Source organism: Myripristis murdjan, chromosome 18 (genome assembly GCF_902150065.1).
Source record: "Myripristis murdjan chromosome 18, fMyrMur1.1, whole genome shotgun sequence".
NCBI classification, from domain to species: domain Eukaryota; kingdom Metazoa; phylum Chordata; class Actinopteri; order Holocentriformes; family Holocentridae; genus Myripristis; species Myripristis murdjan.
Window position 1 is genome coordinate 7,374,337 of NC_043997.1, and position 20,161 is coordinate 7,394,497.

At 42.4% G+C, this 20,161-nt stretch overlaps 1 protein-coding gene across 1 annotated transcript in view; it reads left to right on the forward strand.

Annotated features, from left to right (window-relative positions):
* The first annotated feature begins 11,875 nt into the window (after positions 1 to 11,875).
* Positions 11,876 to 20,161, forward strand: part of nhsl2 (NHS-like 2) — a 212,234-nt gene continuing 203,948 nt past the window's right edge. The window contains 1 exon segment of the mRNA XM_030075541.1: positions 11,876 to 12,406. Coding sequence (XP_029931401.1) covers positions 12,112 to 12,406 — 295 coding nt within the window. The 5' untranslated portion in view covers positions 11,876 to 12,111.

A 20,161-nucleotide genomic window follows, 5' to 3' on the forward strand; every position in this document is an offset into this window, starting at 1 on the left:
CAATCACAGCACTTCTGGGTTCATTGTGACTAGAAATATAAAGTAACATATGATAATGCTACTGACATAAAAAAAAAAAAAAAAAGTGAGTTTATTAAAAAGGCATTTGGTATTACTCATTGAACTGGTGTGTATTATGATGTCAATTTTCCACTTTTCAATTCATGGAGATCTTAAGTTGAATTTTGAAAAAGTAAAACTGTCAAACGCCGATGCAAATGGCTGCACGTTAAGCGTTACAGAGGTCAAATGAAGTTTTGTGGACGGTCATGCTGGAACTGGCAGGTTCACAGCTCAACAGAGAGACCGGGTATAAAAAGAAAAATAAATGTGAATGAAATAGGAAATATGCAGAAAAGGGGAATATGAAACACGTCCTCCACTTTGAGCGCTCAAAGCGGAGGACGTGTTTCATGATTTCATACTTTCTTCGCTTTCTTCTCCTCATCGCTCTCAGCCAAAGCGGCCTCGTTTTGAGCAGCGACGGAGGAATATCAGGTTATTGATTTCATAATTGATGCTTTGTGCTGTAAACATCACAGCTTCTCCATGTCTTGTGCCTCATTTTATTCCTGTTTCCCTGGAATTCCCTGGAATACTACAGGTTCTCTCTCTCTCTCTCTCTCTCTCTCTCTCTTTAACATCCATTCTTCTCAACAGCCATCCCTCCATCCTTGCTGGGCTGCTCCTGGCTCCTGGATGCAGCCTCCCTCCCTCCCTCTATCTAATCTCTCCATACTTTTTTCCATCCTGCGTTCCATCCATCTGTTTTTGCTCCTGCGCTAATCCCTCTTTTCTCCGTCGCCATCCCCCTCCTCTTTTCTCTCCCATCTTATTTCCACCTCCCCACACTTCTCCTCTTTTTTCTCTTTCGTCTCTCTGACTCCTCATCCCTCATGCGCCGCTCCTCCTGCCCTGTCTCTTTTCATCCCTCCGTCCCTCCCCCTCTTCATCCGTCACAGGTCTCTTCACCTGTCTCTCACCTCGACCCCTCCTTCCTCCTCTCCTTCCCTCCATCCCTCTTCACCTCCACTCCTTCCTTACTCTAATTCCTCTGTAATTTTCCTCCCTCTCTTTCTCTCCTCCTCTATGCTTCCCATCATTCTTCCTCATGCTGCGTTTACTTCCACTCAGAGTTTCCCACTTCGAAATCACAAAACGACATTATGTCTATAGTCTTTTATATTAACCCTGTTATTGGGTTATAGTTTTAATTGTATTATATACGTTGCATAACTGTATTTATTAATAGCTTTCATGTATGTTTCATTAATACAGATGATTAATTGTTACCCGAAACAACAAAACATTTTTTTCCATCATCAAACTCAACCATTTTAGACTTTTTTTTTTTTTTTTTTTTAAATTGATTTTACTGTTTGTTTACTGTTTTTTACGGCTTGTAATTCTTTTGTTGTATTGTATCTCTTATTTTATCTATTCATGTTTTGCTGATTTTAATGTTTGATTTACTATCTTTATTACTATTGTTTTTTCATTGTATTTTATATTAGTATTTAATTAACTGTTTGCTTACGGTCTTGTAGCGCTGTAGTGATAAAGGTGTTGTTGTTGTTGTTGTTGTTGTTGTTGTTTTGTGGTCTGATGTCGCTTGAACTGAAATTGTTCAGTTTTGTCAAATCGGAGCTGGTTTTTACAGAGTTTGGAGTTGACCTGAATGCAGCGCGATTCCAGCCCCGATCCTCCTCCCTCGTTCTTTCACTCCATCTCGCTCTCCTCCTCCATCAGTCCTTCCTCTCTCAACTCCATCTCCACCTTTCCTTTCCTTTCCTTTCCTCCATCCTTCCTACCTAATCTCTCCTTCTTTCTCTCCATTCCTCCTCCCTTCACTCTCTCTCTCTCCCTCTCTCTCTCCCTCTCTCTCTCTCTGTTCTGACTTCAGTACCAGTCCATATGGTGACTGCTGGGATCCAACCTGCTCCGCGCTGCAGAAACCTGGCCTGCACACACACCTCCTCACTGTGAGTGTGTGTGTGTGTGTGTGTGTGTGTGAGAGAGAGAGAGAGAGAGAGAGAGGGAGAAAGAGAGAGAGAGAGGGCTTGATCCCCCATCAGATTCACCTGCCAGTGTGTGTGTGGTGTATGGTGTGTGTGTGTGTGTGTGTGTTGCTCTTCTCCCCTGTGTGTTTGCCTCCAGCCTCACCTCTCCAACACGACACATACCATAACAACACACACCGCAGGACTCTCTCTCTCTCTCTCTCTCTCTCTCTCTCTCTCTCTCTGTGTGTGTGTGTGTGTGTGTGTGTGTGTGTGTGTGTGTGCTGCTCTCTGACACTCCGTACACCACAGTGATCCATCATCCTTGGCTGGGAACTGCGAGGACGGTGTGTGAGGACAGTAAATCTGACGAGTTACCTTCCAAAACACTGTAATATCCATTTTTAGAACAAATAAAAAAATAAAAAATTAAAATTAAAAAAAAGAAGAAGTGAAGTGAAGTTCATCTCTCAGTGTCAGTAAAACACCGAGCGTCCTCTTGTTTCGCCTACCTTCACTTTCTTACCGGTCGAGGGAAAAGACCACAAAATCAATAAAGTCACACTGGAACATAAAATAATAATAAAAATAAAATAAAATAGGAATAAAAATGAGTAGAAATGCCAAATCTCAACAAGTCAAGTCAATTTCAGTCATAAAATTCACTCATAATTGTCTTTTAAAACACCTTGAATTTAGCCGGGAAGGTAGCTAGCACACAAGCTAGTTAGCTACTTGTTAATTTTTGTCGCGAACTAAAAATAATTCATTAATATCTGAACGTTTGATTTTTCTGGATTTTTGAGATCCATTCATTTATGAGTGTGAAATAAATAATAAACACCCTTTGCATGATGTTTATATGATGTACGTCTTAATACGCCACAGTAGGATTTGCCTAGCCGTTAGCCTACCTAGCATTAGGATTATTTTGGGTCAAGTTTCCCATTTAAAGTGTCACAGAAGCTCAAAAAAGCGTTGAAGACAGCTCGCAGCTCAGAAAAAACGAGCTCTGAGTTTTTAAAAAATCAATTAAATTCAACTTGAAATCACTGACGACATCAAACACGGCAGCCGTCGATGCTAACGGTATGAAAGGGATCGTTATAGAAATGTTTATTGATTTATTTTAATGAATAACTTGAGGTGTACTGGTGCAATCTGTGACATATGTTTATATTTCACACTAACAACAATTTAACAGATATTTTACCGTCTCTCTTGGATTTTACCAGCCTCTTTGTGACTAGCTGCTAGCTGGTAGCACCGTGGAGCTAACTTAGATTTTTTAACGTTACCGACGGTTTCCGACAAATTTCCCTCGGCCGTCTGTGTTTTCACATTAACCAGCAACGATTTACGTTTTTTTTTTTGTGTATTTAAAGAATATATAAAGGCAATTACACCTATAAACATGAAAAAACGTTACCCAACTGGGTAACACTTTACAATAAGAGTTCAACAATTAACGTTAGTTAACGTTAGTTAATGCTGTAATGGTTAATTAACTGTTAGTTAATGATTATTATGGCATTCACTAATGTTAATAATATCTACAATAACCCTTAAATAACATATAAATTAATACCTTAGCATGAACAGCATTAGTACATGATTCTTAGATACATTAGTTAACTGTTAGTTAACTGTTACTTAATGTTTATTAACTGTTACTTAATGTTTATTACGGCATTAACTAACGTTAATTGTTGTACTCTTATTGTAAAGTGTTACCTAAAACGGTAAATCTGGGCTGTGAATGAGTGATGTGTTGTGTTTTTATCCTCTAATAATTTTATATTAATGCGGTTTATTTTTTCCAGTGATATTTTTTAATTATTATTATTTTAATTCATACTCCTGTTTCTTTTTCCTCTAGGAGAGAGCAAGTGCCTGAAATGTTAGTGTATTTTAAAATATATTCAATAAACATAAAAAAAAAAAGAAAATCCGACATCTGAGTTGTTTTAAACGCCTTCAGTGTTTTAACTTGTGTTTTTGCACACAAATTAAAAACATAATCTGCCAGTGGGATGAGATAATCCCACTTGTTTTCAATGCTAATCAACTTGTTTCCAGAATTTCTTGAATCAAGTCATTTTCTTGATCCTGGTGCAGCTGATCTGGATTTATTCTGCCTTGTTTCAACACATTTATACTAAAACAAGTGAAACTGCATTGGAAACGAGTGGGATTATCTCCTCTCACAGTGGATTTTTTTTACCTTGTTTGAAGAAAACCAAGATTTTAAACGTTGAATTTGACTTGTTATGGTGGAGAACTGTGTCAGAGGTTGGAGCTGAAACAGATAATTTGAAATCGTCGGTCCGACTTTGACCTTGACATAATTTTGTCAGCAAAGCGAGAGTCGGTTTCTTCGCACGAAAACGAAAGCGAAAATGAAACAAAAGGCCAGGTTTAAAACACTTTCAGGGGTTCTGCGGTTTAATAACAAATCGAATGTGGCAGCATTTGTCCCCATTTTTATAAGCCTGGGACCAGTTCTTGTAAACAAATACCACACTCACACACACACACACACACACACACACACACACATTTAGTCTTTGAACGTTTGAAATATGAGACTTGCCAGACGCATGCTTTGCTCCGGTCCTGCTCTGCATCCCCTTGTGAGCAGAACAACAAACATGTTTGATTCACGGACACACACACACACACACACACACACACACACACACACTTGCTCTGGTGCACACACATATGCACGCAGAGACTTTGAAGTGCATTTGGCTGGATGGTGTGCAAAGCTAAAGAAATAAATGATCTGCAGAGGAAATACATAAGGAAAAAGAAAGAAAAAAAGAAAAGAAAGGAGAAAAGAAAGCGAATCTGTCCGAGCGGCTTACAGAGGAGTAAACACAGAGATCGGGACAGCCAGGCGGCGGCGCAGGAACACACTCCGAGCGGAGGAGACACACAACAGAGATTAAATCGATCTAAATATATCCGAGGCAAACGTCCGCCTGCTGCATTCATCCGGCGTTACAAGTGAAAACACTGACAGCCGCCGCGGAAATCAAACCCTCCTTCATGCATTTACTCTGCATCCGCCCAGCATGCATCTCACCTGAGCTACACGAGCAGGTGGAGAGGCAAAACACCACATTTCTTGTTCTTCATCAGTCTCTGGTTTACACGCTTCACTCTTCGAGGAAAAACTGAAGAAGAGTGAAAGTGGCAAGGTGTGCAAAATAGATTTTCCTCTGATTTCTTGTGTGGTGGAGCTTTCCAGGCCGTTGCTGTGTGATTTGGTGAGGTTTCCAGTCTGTCGCCCTTCACCGCAGTGCACTGCAGCTGGATGGGTTTTGTTTGGTTTTGTGGAGCTTAAATCAACAAAAAATTACATGTGAATAACTCAACAGGGACATTTCTTTCTGTATTTACATGGACCCTAATATTCCACTAATAATCAGAATAAAAATGCCTCATTTAAGCTCCTCAATCAGAAGAGACTGGAGCGATCAGAAGGAATATTTATCCAGGTTAAGAGGGCTGCTGTAAACCTTTGATAATCTGTTCAATAGGAAAATATTAGCACCTAATAAGCATGTAATCTCATAATCTGCTGGTTTCTGTCTGGTGGGAATAAATCTGCTCTCTCTGCTCATGTTTGCTCCACGTGGGGGAACATCAGGCGACGGGACGAGTTTCCAGGAGGGACGGAAACACAGCCGCTCCGTGGACGATGACAACTTTTCTGTTGTGCAGATTATAATCTGTAAAGGATTGTTGAGCGGCTCCGCGGCTGAAAGGCCGGAAACCACGAAGTCGCTCAGACGAGTTTCTGCCAGAATCCAGAGAGCCATCGAGCCAATCAGAAAGCTGCTGGGGAAGTCTGAAGGCTTCCTGTTACAAGAATAAAAGCCCAAACCAGCAGCCAGGGTTCATTTTTACAGTCGACCTGATGGGGGCGCCACCACTACAGAACATGACTCAGCCTGGATTATATTTATATTTCCTGCAGATTAGAGGCTTCTCAGCAGGTGGAGCCACTTTCTCAAAGACAGTCCTACTCTGATTTTGTGGCATGTAAACACACATTTTATCAGATTATTTTATTTATCGTCCATGAGAACAGTGACGCTGGAAACTCTGGTCAGAATAATTTCAGTCGGATTGAGGAAATATAGTCATAATCCACAGCCCTTTGAGTCGGTGAGTTTTGTTGGCAACTGAAAAACACGAGGAAAACTTTATCTATCCACCTCGAATCCAAACACCTCCATCCTGTCCATCCTGGTATTTTCTGTGTGATTCGGTGAGGTTTCCAATCTGCAGAGAATTTTGTTTGGAACTAATTCCTGCCCGAAAACGCAGGAAAACTATCTGTCCACCCCAAACGAGGATTAAGGGTTTTTTTAGGGAGTTGTTCCTCATCCGATGTGAGGGTCTAAAGACAGAGGATGTTGAATTTCCTGTAAAGCCCTTTGAGACAAATTTGTAATTTGTGATTCTGGGCTATATAAATAAATAAAATTGAAAAATTGAAATTGAATTAAGAATTAAAAGCACATAGATGCAGTTTGTTGGTGGCCTTTGTACCCGACAAAACTCTGCAGACTGGAAACCTCGCCAAATCACACAAGCGCAAATGGATGGACAGATTTCACCAGAGGAGAGTGAGAAAATGTCTTTTTTTATTTATGTTTTTATAGAGTTTTTCAGGAACATCAATACAGATGAAAGTCCGTCAACGCGGCATCGGTCCTTGAAGGAATCACCGGGTGACCCTCACGAGTCCTTGAGGCGCAGCCAAAGCCAAAACAAGCGCCCACTCCTGCTGCCTGCATGCGAGTTCGCTGAAAAAGACTGAAAAAGAAAATATGAAAATATGAAAACATGAAACAAACATACACAAGGCAAATGAATTCCTCACATATACAGTGCATGGCTCCTGTTTTTCCCTTTTGCGAAAGAAAATTCAGGCATTCAAGCAAATACAAATGGCCCTTTTTATGTGTTTTAGGTGAACTGTTCCTTTTTTTTTTATTAAGGTTTGATTGGATTCAAGCTCCAAAACACAAACATAAGAGCTTTTGGGTTTGAATGAATGAGCAGAAGGAGAGCGAGTGACAGAAAAAGTGTGTGTGTGTGTGTGTGTGTGTGTGTGTGTGTGTGTGTGTTGGGGGGGGGGTTACAGAGGTAAATGTGCAGCGTTTCCTGTGTGAGCACTGAAGTGGGCGGGGCTTCTCAAACAATGAGCTCAGTCATCTGGGTGGAGGTGGCGAGGAAGACGAGGAGGAGGAGGATGTGTGTGTGTGTGTGTGTGTGTGTGTGTGTGTGTGTGTGTGTGTGTGTGTGTTGGGGGGGGGGGTGGTGTGGACAGCTGTTTCCAATCAATTGCTTCCATGTGATTGACTGGCTGACTGATCTGGCAGCTGATTGGCCGACCGCATCCATTGACAGCCAGCCTGATGGTTGTGACGGTGCTTCTGATTGGCCGCCTCGTTGACTGGCTCGTTAACAGTCTGATTGGCGGACTTGATTACCAACTGACTGACTGACTGCCTCGCTGAAGTGTTGATAGGATTGGTGTGTCGTCACCGTGGCAACCGAATGGATGATGTAATGTAGCCAGTGCCCTATGTTTCCTCTCTCTCTTCTTTTTCTCTCACTGTCTTTTTCAATCTATCTCTCCCTCGCACACACACACACACACACACACACACACACACAGTTTATGTCCACATTCTTTCTATGTCATATGCACACACACACACACACACACACACACACACACATGCACAATCCCTCCCTCCCTCGCTCTCCTTCTGTCTCTCATAAGTTTCTCATGTTGATGTTTTCAATTGTGTCAATAAAAGGCAGTTTATGTTGAAACTCTCTCTCTCTCTCTCTCTCTCTCTCTCTCCGTCTCTCTCTCTCTCCATCCCCCCCTCTACATTGCACAGAGACAGACTGCACGAACAAAAACATTTAGGTAGGCCAAGTTCACGTCTGGGAGGGGCTGCCGAGAGGCCCGGGGGTGAAGAGGAGGGGGGCTGCAGGGACCAGATGTGCTTTTTTTGGGAGGGGGGGGGGTGCGTTCACAACCCTCGACCAGAGAGGAACGGGTTTTTTTTTTTTAGGGGGCTCCAGAGTCGCTGAGAGACTCGAACGCCCTGGAAAGCGTTGCAAAGGAGCGGGCCAAGATGTCACATGAGCGATAAATTCAAGTGGAGCTGCGCGGCTCTCGGTGTGTGAGAGAGCTTGTGTAAGTCGAAGAGTTTCACTGTGAAACAATATGTGCAAAAGTTGGGAAAAAAGAAAAGAAATAAAAAAACAGGACTTTGAACAAGATCACAAAACGATAACATGAGCAAAAATCAAAAGGAAAATCACGATGAACCGTGGAGGTTGTTAAAGTGCCCCAAAAACACCATAATCTTGCTGTTTTCCATGTACTGACTCACTGATTAATGCAAGGACTTTTCCCTTCAAAGTAAATGTCATTGGCAGTCTGTTTCTCACTGGATCAGGAGGCAGTGTCACACAAAAGTACAAAAATAGCTGTCATGTCTCATTTTTGCTTCATTAGTACCAATCGTTTTCCCGTTTCTCATGAGACGAGGCGTTCAGGGGACGAGTCATGCTGGGATTTACGGCGGATGACATGAGGAGCTGGCTGGGGGGAAATCTGCTGAGAGGCGAGAGGAGGCCGGGGAGGGAGGATAGCACACAGATGAAGTCAGAGGCCCCGTGCTGTCCCCTCCACGTCTCCACCCTGTCTTGAAAAAAAAAAAAAAAAAAAAAAAAAAATCCGGGGGAGCCCCTGAATGCTCGGGCCGTCCCACAGCGCTTATCAGCCTCCGCTTTGATTTTTCTCTTAAAGGGACAACACACTGACATGTTTGGGTTTTTTTTTTTTTTTTTGGGTCTGTCATTTTCCTTCGCTGTGCACTTGTTGTTGTATTGTGGGAAAGGAAGAGGAAAAAAAAAAAATCCGCTCTGAAATGTTGGTTAACCAGAGAAGCTTGGCTGGGATCAGGGATGTGTTCAGGCGTGTGCAAAAAAAGCGGGAAAACTGCATTCTCCCATGCAAAAGAGTGGGAGTTGTTCAATAAAAGTGAACCGACAGAAAAAAAAAAAATCCAGTTTCTCAGAGCGAGTGCTGCCAACCTCAAGCTATTTTAAAACGCAGTGCTATTATGAGACATTTTTCTGACATGTGACCCAGTGACCTTATTCCCACGGAGGCCATTTTTGAACTTACCTCACAACTGAGGTGGGAAACTTTGTGTGCTGCCAGTTATCTAATGCTGCAGTCCATCAGAAATCCTGTTTCCTCAACCATCAGTTCACCACAGCGCTCAACGTAACACAATCTCTTTGATATGATAGGCTTTTAAAAACACTTTAACGTTTCATTTTCAGACCAGTCAGCATACAGATGACGATTCAATTTAGCTGTTATCGGCTGTTTTTTAAAGCCAGAATGAGGATTTTCCTCACATAAAAATAATCCCTGTCAGTCATCACGTCTGAGCCACTAGCAGCGTGTGTTGGTGTGTGTGTGTATGCAGAGACCCTGCCGTCTGCCTGGACTGTCTTTTTTTTTTTTTTGCTGAGCTCCAGACTCGCAGGTATGTACTTCCCAGCCAATCACAGCGCAGCACGGCGCCAGATGGACAGCGCCACATCCAATAGGAAGCGGACGAAGCTTGTTCGAAAACGAGAGAGAACCCGGGGTTGGCTTTGGTGATCACTGAGGGAGAGGAGGAGGATGAAGAGCGACGTCACGCTGGCCTGTTTTCAGTTGGACAGGGAGGTGTGGACGAGCCAATTATTTTCTCATAGGACAGGGATGGAATAATTCACATTTGGGGCAGCCGTTTCATCGTCATCATCCGTCGCCATCCTAGGAAACAAAAACCCTTCCAGTGGGATGAAAAAAGACATAAACAGAAGAAAAGAAACACTATTTCGTCATCATCCGTCGCCATCCTAGGAAACAAAAACCCTTCCAGTGGGATGAGAAAAGACATAAACAGAAGAAAAGAAACACTATTTCGTCATCCTCCGTCGCCATCCTAGGAAACAAAAACCCTTCCAGTGGGATGAAAAAAGACATAAACAGAAGAAAAGAAACACTATTTCGTCATCATCCGTCGCCATCCTAGGAAACAAAAACCCTTGCAGTGGGATGACAAAAGACATAAAGAAAAGAAAAGAAACACTATTTTTTTCTGATTTTTTTTCTCATTAATCGCAGAAATTTACCACTTTAATCTCGGAGAATATCCAAGTTTTTTTTTTTATTTGTAATCTTCTTGTAAATTTCTCATATTTTTTTTTTTTCTTGGAATATTTTCAGATTTTGTTTCCTTGTTTTGAGAGAAATGAGACTTTAAGGCTGACTCTGGCCCACATGACGAGCTGAGACTTTTTGCAGTGTAAGAATAAAGTCTGGTGTGGAGGTGTGGACCTGTATGTAGTTTTATAGAGTAGGAGTAGTGTATTAGTGTGTGTGTGTGTGTGTGTGTGTGTGTGTGTGTGTGTGTGTGTGTGTGTGTTGCACTGTTTCATTTCACCTCCAACTCTGCAGAGGAATTTCCCTCCTCTTATTCTTCTTCTCTCCATTTCCAGACGCAGCTGTTAAAACTCCCCTTTGTTTTTCCACCGCACAGCCTCTCTCTCCCTCTCTCTCTCTCTCTCTCCCTCTCTCTCTCTCTCTCTCTCTCTCTCTCTCTCCATTACTTTTTCATTCTTTCTCACACTTTTACTCTTACTCACCCACCCACCCACACATGTACACACACACACACACACACACACACACACACACACACACACACACACAGTGCTTTGAACAGTGATGGAAGAAGCGCAAGGTAGTTCTCCTCATCTTCCTCGTCACTCTTCTCCTCTTCCTCTTCCTCTTGCTCTCCCTCCATCCCCCTCTTCCTCTCTCCTCCTCCTCCTCCTCCTCCAGCCAGGTGCCCTCCTCTCTCTGGGAAACACCAGACTGTTGCTCTCTGCTCCGCTGCGTCAAAGCAGACCGAATGAGACCCGGAGTTAGTCTCATTAGCCTTCAAAATAAAGCATGTCACTTTTGGAAAAAAAAAAAAGAAAAAGAAAAAAGTTGTATCAGGCTGTGTACAAATGGATATTTCACCAAAACACACTTCATGATGTTAAATATGAAGTCAAACTTTAGATATAAAAGTTACTGAAAATATCTTTATTTATTTAGTAGATCTATCCATCTATCTATCTATCTATCTATCTATCTATCTATCTAGATATGTGTGTACCTCCTATTGGAAAAATAAAACAAAAATCAACTAAAAATACTAATTTGATCGTTCTGACATTAATATGAATAACTCCCTAAATAAAATTAAATAAAATAAAACTGAAAACTAACAGGACTGTCTTCAGTAACATCAGTTTTTAAGTAATTTTCCAGTTACTGTGGCAACTGTAGTCCTTTGAGATATGTTTGTGACGAGGCTCTCTATAAATAAATGAACTTTAACTCGGTTCTCTTTTTCATTCACTGGTTTCATTCACAGCGGAGTGTGGAGATATGGACTTTTTTTTTTTTTTTTTCCTCCCAGGTGACATCCCTACCATATGTCTCCCAGGCTCTGCCATCCTTCACAAGCCTCTCCAGCTATCTGGCTTATGTATTCTGTGAAAAGGAGGACCGAAATATGATTGGCTGGTGTTTATTGCCGCTTTAATTTTGGATCGCGGAGGCAAAAACGCTTGAAACGCTGCCTTCCGTGCAGCTTTCAATTTGAAAGTTGCTGTCGGAAGTGCCCTGCTTTCCTCGGGCTGACTTGACTGTGCTCTCCGCCGCAGCTGAGACTCTCCTCTCCACCAAAAAAAAAAAAAAAAAAAAAAAAAAAAAAAGCCCTCACAGTCAAAAACAATGAGGGCGCACGACGCGCAACTCGCTCCAAGCCTCTCCAACAGCGGCGGACTTTCTCTCCGCCTGGATCCGTAGCATGCGTCTCTGCGCCGGCGACAGCCACAAGGACCACAAGGATATAACTTGACTGGCTTTTCTGGAGGGTGTTTTGAACAAATTTGGAGACGTTTTTTTTTTTGGAGGAGGACGAGGAGGAGGTGGGAAGGGGAAACCATGCCCTTTTGCAAGCGGACGATACTTCCCAAAGATGTGTGCAAACCCGACGGCAGGAGGAGGCTGCAGGAGGAGCGCCCGGGGCCGATTCTGGGAGACTTGGTGGACGTGTGCAGCTTCACCCTGTGCTCGGTGCTCCGGCAGCTCTCGGATCTGTCCCGGCACTCGGTCAGCATCCTGGAGGAGCTGGAGGGAGAGCTGGTGTCCATCTGCCACCGCTCCGGCGCGCTGGAGGGCAAAGTGGTCAGCCTGCAGCGGCACGTCGCCGAGCTGGTCAGCAAACCTCCGCCAAGAAGTAAGGCAGGAGGGTGAAAGCCCACCCCAAAACTCACTTTACCCACCTTATGCTCGCCGCAACAGAGCCCAGACACCTTGTTCTGGGCTGGCATGAGTCTTTTGGCAAAGTGTGCTGGTGTCCCACTTGGGTTTGGTGACGGCCAAACGCGCAAATTGCCTGTGTTTTTCTTTCTCTGTGGCACCGGGAGGATTGATTTGTGGTCGTATTTGTGTTTGTGGTTGTGGCCGTGATGATCACCAGCTTTTCTAATCCACTGCGCTGCAAAATGCTGAATTGTCATCACAGCATTAGTCATACTGTGCTCGGTCCATCTGCAGATAGATTTATTTGGGGTGGGAGTGAGTTGGAGTTGGGAGGTTTATTATTGTCAGCTGGTAGAGAGCAGCCCTGCCTTCATGTGCTGCAGGAAATATCATAATTAGGATTAGGCAACCTCTTGAAAGCGGTGAATTATGGCTGGGGAAATCTGAATTTTCTGTTGAAGTCAAGCTCTGCTTGGTTGAAATGCACTTTTTTTTTCCAATTAGTTGACATATTCTGCAGCTGTGCATCTTCATAAAGCATCAATAAGTGTGAACACAACCTCTAAGGAGGAGAATAATTGGATTAACAGCAGAATATATCCTTAAATTTACTCTTTATTCTCACTCTGGTAGTTTGGATTACTTTGGATTAAATCTAGGTGCATATTTTCTGAAGAATTTGCAACCCATACAAATAAGAACTAGTGTTGTTGTAGCCTAACTTTAATGTGTCACTCATGTTTGTTTTTGCCATATCAAGGCTTGCAAAGGTACATACCTGACACAGATTTTCAGCGTTCTCGCACTGAGCTGCTTGATTCCCAACGTGAAAAAAAGAAACATCAGCCACCAAAAAACTACACAAACTAACAAAAAAAAATCCTCTTTAGCTGTGAGATTCATTTTTCTTTTCACTTCCGATGCGCTTGGCCGCCTGACAAAAGTCCTCTCTGAGACTTCCGAACTGCACTTGAACTTGAACTTGAACTTGAAGTTGAACTTGAAGTGGGATTTTTTCTTTTTTTACAAGGAGCACTTGAAGGCAGCGTGGTGGGTGTGGAGAGAGGAATGTGTGTTGTGTGTGTGTGGAGCAGAGATGTCATGCGTGCTTTGGAGTTGACTGTCCTACCTGTCACTTTACTCCTGTCTCCTCCCGGTGTGTTTACCTCCTGCTGCTGGTGTTTTCTCACATCACATGACTTTAAAAAATAAAAGCCCGGGCAGAGGCTTGAGGTCTGAGGCCTGCGATGCACCTGCACAGAAGGTGGACAAAAGTTTGGAGTTGTTGATTTTTAGATTTTAGGCAACAAATTCAAGGATTAGACATCAAATTCAAGGATTATTAATTGACTTTATGGGTTTGGTGACATTCAAGGACTCAAAAATTGGCACGTTATTGTCATGTTATGTGGTTGAGATATGACATCGACCCAAATCAGACATCCTAAAGGCCTCGTGTTTTACGCTACAGTCTTGTCAAGTCAAAAAAACCTTGAAATCATGTTCAACCTGCTCCTGTATCCACACAAATCTGCATCACAGGTTGTCCTCAGGCTGTGAAGGACACTGGGAATCTGGATGCTGCGTTTAAAAAAAACAAAAAAAAAAAACAATCAAGTACTTTCAAGGTCCTCCGTCCATTTTCCAGAAACTTTGCAGACTTTATTTAATGTTTCTCAAAATATTTCAAGGATTTCCCAGGGCCTACGGCGACCCCTGTCTTCTAACTTACAGCGAATAGAAAAGAGATGCAGTGTCTTTGCTTAAAAGCCCTTTGATTGGACACTTGGCTGATTGGTTGGGGGTTGAACCCGCGATGTTCCAGGTGCACGTCACCGCCCGTGGGCTGAGATCATGTCAAAGACGAACAGGACGTGGAGAAAACACCGTTTTGTGTGGAAAGCGTGAGGCTTTCAAGAACTCAAAGGCTCCACAATAGCGATCAATAACCTAAAATAAACCTGCCACACGTTACTAAAACACAATAGGATTCAATACCGATCAATGCCAAATCAATAACGTAACAAAGCTCGCTTGCAGCTGTTTCCCAGGCGGCTGTGCTGCTGTCGGGCCGCCTGGTCTGTCCAACCGCTCATTATGGCCGTCCACAAAATGAAGAGCTTGACTCTGAAGTGTTACACGTACAGTATACTTTAGGAAAAAAAAAAAAAGCCTCGCCAAAAGTACATCTTTCAGCAAGAAGGCGTTTAAAAATGTATAAATTTATTTACATTCTGACCTAACTGCTCGTTTGCTGTCAAAACAAGGAGAGCGCCAAGTGCAGAAACCTGGCTCACGTCAGCCTCTCACTGTCTCAGCTCTCCATTCAAACACAGATTTTTGCATTTATTAATACTGAAATGATTGGTCGATAAATCAAAATGAATTGAGTGTAATGCCAATAATCGATTCATAGTTTCAGTCACGTAGAAAGTAGAAAGTAGCAGTAGAAATCCTGACTCCAGCTTCACTAAAATGACTAAAATTCTCAGGTTATCTCCCTTTTCTCTGTCCATATCTTTAGAAAATTAATATATATATATATTTTTTTCAAACTAAGGACATTTGAAGGCATCACTATGGGATCTGATAATTTCCCATGAAGCTTTGTCATTATTTTTCACACTTTATACTCTAAACGATCATGCAACACCCCAGTGTATGTATGATGAATATAGTAAAAATTTCATTGCAGGATTAAAAAAACATATTTATACATAATGCACATACTTTTTTACAAGTTAGGATTAATGCACCAAGTGGGATTGATGCACATATTTTTACATAATGCACATACTATCTCTAGTGCATATGCTTTTATATCATTTTCCTCTTCTATTGTAATTTCATTTATGCTCATATATATTTTTCCTCTTGAGACTTTGAGAAACTGCAGCTGACCCAGTTTCCCCCTCGGGGATCAATGAAGTAACTGTGATCCTGATCCTGATTCTGATTAAGTGATTGATCGCAGGAATTATCAGCCGTGGAAAAAAAAATAATTTGTTGCAGCCCCAATTAATAGAAATCATCTGATGCATATTTCCCTGGTAATTGCAGCCGCTTCGTTCTCGGTCGTCATTCAACACGTTGCTAAGCAGTTCAAGGTTTGTTTGTCATAAACAGAAGAAGAAGAAGAGCTGAGGTTGTTGGTGTAAGCGGCAACAGAGCCACCAAAGTCTTACTGATGGGAAATCCAAGCCCCGCCCATGCTATTTGATTGACAGGTGGTAGAAACACCAGGAACTTGAGGATTACCACAGATGTTAGAGGAGAAAGGTAAACTTAGACCAAGCTTTTTTTTTTTATTCCAAGATATTTTTGACGTTTATTCCAGGGTTCTTGTTTTGGTGAAAGGTATCCTCTCTGTGTTTTCCATCTGCGCTGAGGCGAGGGAGGCGGCGGTGGCGGCGCAGTGAAGATGACGAGCGAGGAAGGCCCGGGCCGGCTCTATTGATTATTTAGCCGTGTGCTTCTGCCTACATGCTGGCCACGCTGCCGGAGCCCACACAAAATTCAGAGAGGAGCGAGCGAGAGAGAGAGAGAGAGAGAGGGAAAGGAGAGAGGAGCTTTGTAGCTTGCACAGGCACACACACACACACACACACACACACACACACAGAGGCACACACACACGTGGGTGAGTTCCTTTTGGTAAAGTAAACTAAAGGCGAGCTGTGTTTTGGTTTATCTTTCCTCCTTTCTTTCTCTCTCTCGCTCTCTTTCTCCAGCTCTACATCTGGTCTTTGTTTAGCAGGAATCAGCACTGTGCCGCACTGTTATCACACTGTACATGGTCACACACACACACACACACACACTCACACACACACACTGTTGACAGGCTCGTAAACCCGTGTTCACAGTCAGCATGCCTCACTCGTTTACTCATTCTCAGCTGTAATGCAAACAGAGAGCGAGGCTGCATGCGATAAGTCACAGCAAAGTTTGCAAAGGGAAGCGAGGCTGAGGGCTTACAGGGGCCGGGCCGTGACACCCAGCTCCCATCATGCACCTGTCCCGCATCGTTCCTGCACGGGGGGACAGGGGCTGCGATGCTGATGCAAAAAACGAATAAACACAAACATCTTGCAGAGCTGCAACAGCTGTAACAAGGCATGACAAGGCATGAGTTAAAGGACAGGTTTGACTGTGTTTCACCTCAGTCGTTCTAAAACCTGGAGGTGAGTCAGCGTTTTTGAGCCGTGGCCAGATATCTAGTGCCTTTTCCTCGTAGCGTTTTCGATTCAGGCAGCAAATCAGGCCTGTGGGTAACATGAGCCTTATGGTACGTGTCCACCGGATCAGTCATTTCCACAGTTCCCATTCACTGTCTATGTAAGCAGCTGTGCAATGCATTCTGATGGCATCGCCTTTCGAGAGATGTCGGCGTCTCCTCATTTGCATAACGTTGAGGTCAAGGCTACTTTATGCAAATTACAAGCATCTCTTGAAACTACCGAGAGACGTTTAAACTAACCGTCGTCGATCTGAAATGAGCTGCAGGGTTTATTTCTCACCTCAAATGGTTTCAGAAACACACTTTGGTGAACTGTTTTTGTAATATCAAAAATTAAAAAAAAAAAAAAACTTTCCAAAAGAGCCGCCATGTTGGTCCGGTTTGAAATCCAGGGGAGGACAGCCCACGGGGGAGGCGTTCGTCCAGTCAGGTGCAGCTAGAGAGTGTTTGTGTGGTTATAGGAGCAGGCAGCTGTCAAATCTTTTGATTGATTGATTGATTGAGATCTATATTTCCAACATAAACAGCAGTAAATCAAACAAAACAAAATAATAATAATCAATTCTAAATAAAGATAAATAAGAAAACAAAGGTCCAAAAAATAATGTAAAATAAAGAAAAATAAAATAAAATAAAATGCATCTATCATCATTAACATGCTCGAAAAAGAGTAGGAAGATGTAAAAACTTATTTAATCCTACCCCCTAATCTCTATTTCATTATAACATCTATTTCATTATAATCAGTCAGAAAATAATTTGTTCATCTGTAATTTCTGTACAAAAAACACAATGTATTGAATAAAAAAATAAAAATATATACTCTATACATATACATACACACATACATACACATATATATACATACATACATATATATACATGTACACATATGTACATACACACATACACAATCTTGGAAGCAACTGTCAAATACACAAACTAATTGTGTGTGGGGTTCAAAAACTCAACAAATGTTGTATAAAACATTGATTCCCATCATTAATAACAGTAGATAATAATAATAATAATAATAATGATGATAATATACAGCACAACATCACCTGTAGCTTTGGTGGGAGAAGCTCTCTGCTGCTGAGTCATGCTAGCCTCCAACATGGCGCAACAAGACACTCGTTTTCTTCTCCAAAAACATTACAAATATACTGTAGGAAATTCAAATGTCTGTTACATTTTTTTTTTTTATTTATCCAGAACAAGTTTTGAACAGCTACTGAGCATTACTATGTTTGGGACTAGTTTTTGCAGCAGCCGCAGCACATCGTATCCTTCCGCAGAGCAACACCGACAGAACGTTGTAGCTAGCGTAGCTTAGCTCGAGCTAAAAGCCAAATAAAACCTGCTAGAAAGCACAGTTTTCAGCTATTTTTTTTGTGTGTGGACAGTTTCAAGATGGATTTTACTCTTTCTTGTTTTCAAAAAGGGAATTTATAGTTTGTTTTTTTTATTTTGGCTGAAAAGGAAGACGAACGCCCTGTTGGATGCTGTTGACAGCTAGCAAGACGCTGCGGCAGACAGGTGAGTGTGTCGTCACTAAAGCTAACAGGAAAAACGTTTAATAACTACAGGATTGTGCAGTTTCTGGGGAAACTGCGTGGGCAAGCTGGAAGAGTAACCGTGGCGCGCGGTTTCCGAGCAGAAAATAAAATGTATCATGAGAAAGGTAACGCTTTGGGCTTTCAAACGGTGTCAAAATTATTCGCCAACTCCCCAAAGTGCCCACCCTAGAGCGAGTTGAAAACGTGTGTGTTTCTGCTTCTCTCCTGAGACTTTGCATTCCAGATATAATGGGAGTCTATGGGGGAGAGAGCTGGCACTCCTGCCTCGTTAAGGGTCACAGTTTAAAAAGTTGAAGCTACTTTGCTTTTGTATTTACATTTTTCAAAGCCCAACTATTTTTCCTACAATTTGATCCCAAATTTGTGTGGAGTGAAAATTGTGGCCAGCAGAGCAAGTTTAAGACAAAAGTTTTAGGCGATTTTTAAGGGCTGCTCCACTCTAGCCGCTCAGGAATGCCAGGAATGCCACTCTAGCTCAACTCCATTAGTGTGTATTGCATCTGGAATTCCAACTTCAAACTGGAATTGCGGAAAAACGGAATGTCGGATCGGTCTGAAAATCGAAATCCTGCTTCTTCTCAATAAGACGCACGTTTTTCGTATTTGGTGCGTGGACACAGGTCCAAAGCTCTGGGCCCTGGAGCCTTCCAAAGTTTTGGCCATTCATTTCCTATGGCCGAAATTTTCAGGAAAATTGGAATTTTGAGAATTCTGTGAGTCGGATTCCTTATAAAAGTAATAGCACGCTATTCCCAATCGGGCCGCACATTTTCCCAATTCATTATTTGGGCCTAAAATGAAAGCTGTAGGAGGAGTTACGGTCCAAAAAAACGGGGTAAAGAAAGAAATCCAAAAGTCGAATAACGTAAGTGTGCAAGCAAACAGCTTGCCCACTAATAATAATTAATACGACCTTGGTTCAAAAACACCAACCCTATAGTTTAACTTTTGACTTGTTTTTAGTGTCACTTTGGCTAAAACTGTATGAAAATGTGAGGCATTTGGATAAGAGATGTTTTTTTAAAAGCAAAACTCTGATCTGGAACAGCTACTGGCCATGTAGCTTGTGTTTGTGGGCCTGTTTTTTTTTTTTTTTTTTTGGTGTCTTTTTCTTTTGTCAGGTCACCTCAGGCTTATTTTCGAGGAGCTTGATAGCAGAAAAGCGCTCCAAACCTTCAACAGAAACAAGAAAAAAGACATCACAGTACTTGGCCACGCTTAAAACTTAGAAAACAACTCTTTTTTTTTTTTTTTTTTTTTTTTTTTTTTGCGGATACAGTCAGCTAGAGAAACTGAAAATCGAGGTTGGATTAAATGTCGATGGGAAAAAGTGGCATTCCTCCTTTCATTCCTTTAATAAAAAAAAAAAAAAAGAAAGAAAACGTTCTCGAGATGCGTGCGTTTCTTCCAACAACAGCGCCTGACAATCCAAAAATGTGAAAGTCGGTCAGCCTCGCACGAGGCCACGTTCGAACACATGTTCCAGGCCCGGATGAGGGAATTTTTTCCGCCCGGGTTTCTTAGTTTGTTCAGGAGTCGGATCTCCTCGACCCCGACGGATATCTGACCGAGGATCAGCGCTCGCTTCCTCCCACAGAGGAGAGGAAGAGTTACTGAGGAGGAGGAGGAGGAGGAGGAGGAGGGGGACGTCACTTCTCACTTCGCATGGCCTGATAACCTCTGTGTGTGTGTGTGTGTGTGTGTGTGTTCCACTGGAAGCTGTCAATCAAGAGTGCCTGAACTTGAGGAGTTTGTCCTCTTCAACAACCCTCTCTCTCTCTCTCTCTCTCTCTCTCTCTCACACACACACACACACACACACATGCACACACACACTCAGCTTGTTTCCTGTCATTTCGCCTCCCCCTTAACTTCTTGCTGGCCGACTCGGGTATTAACATCCCAAGAA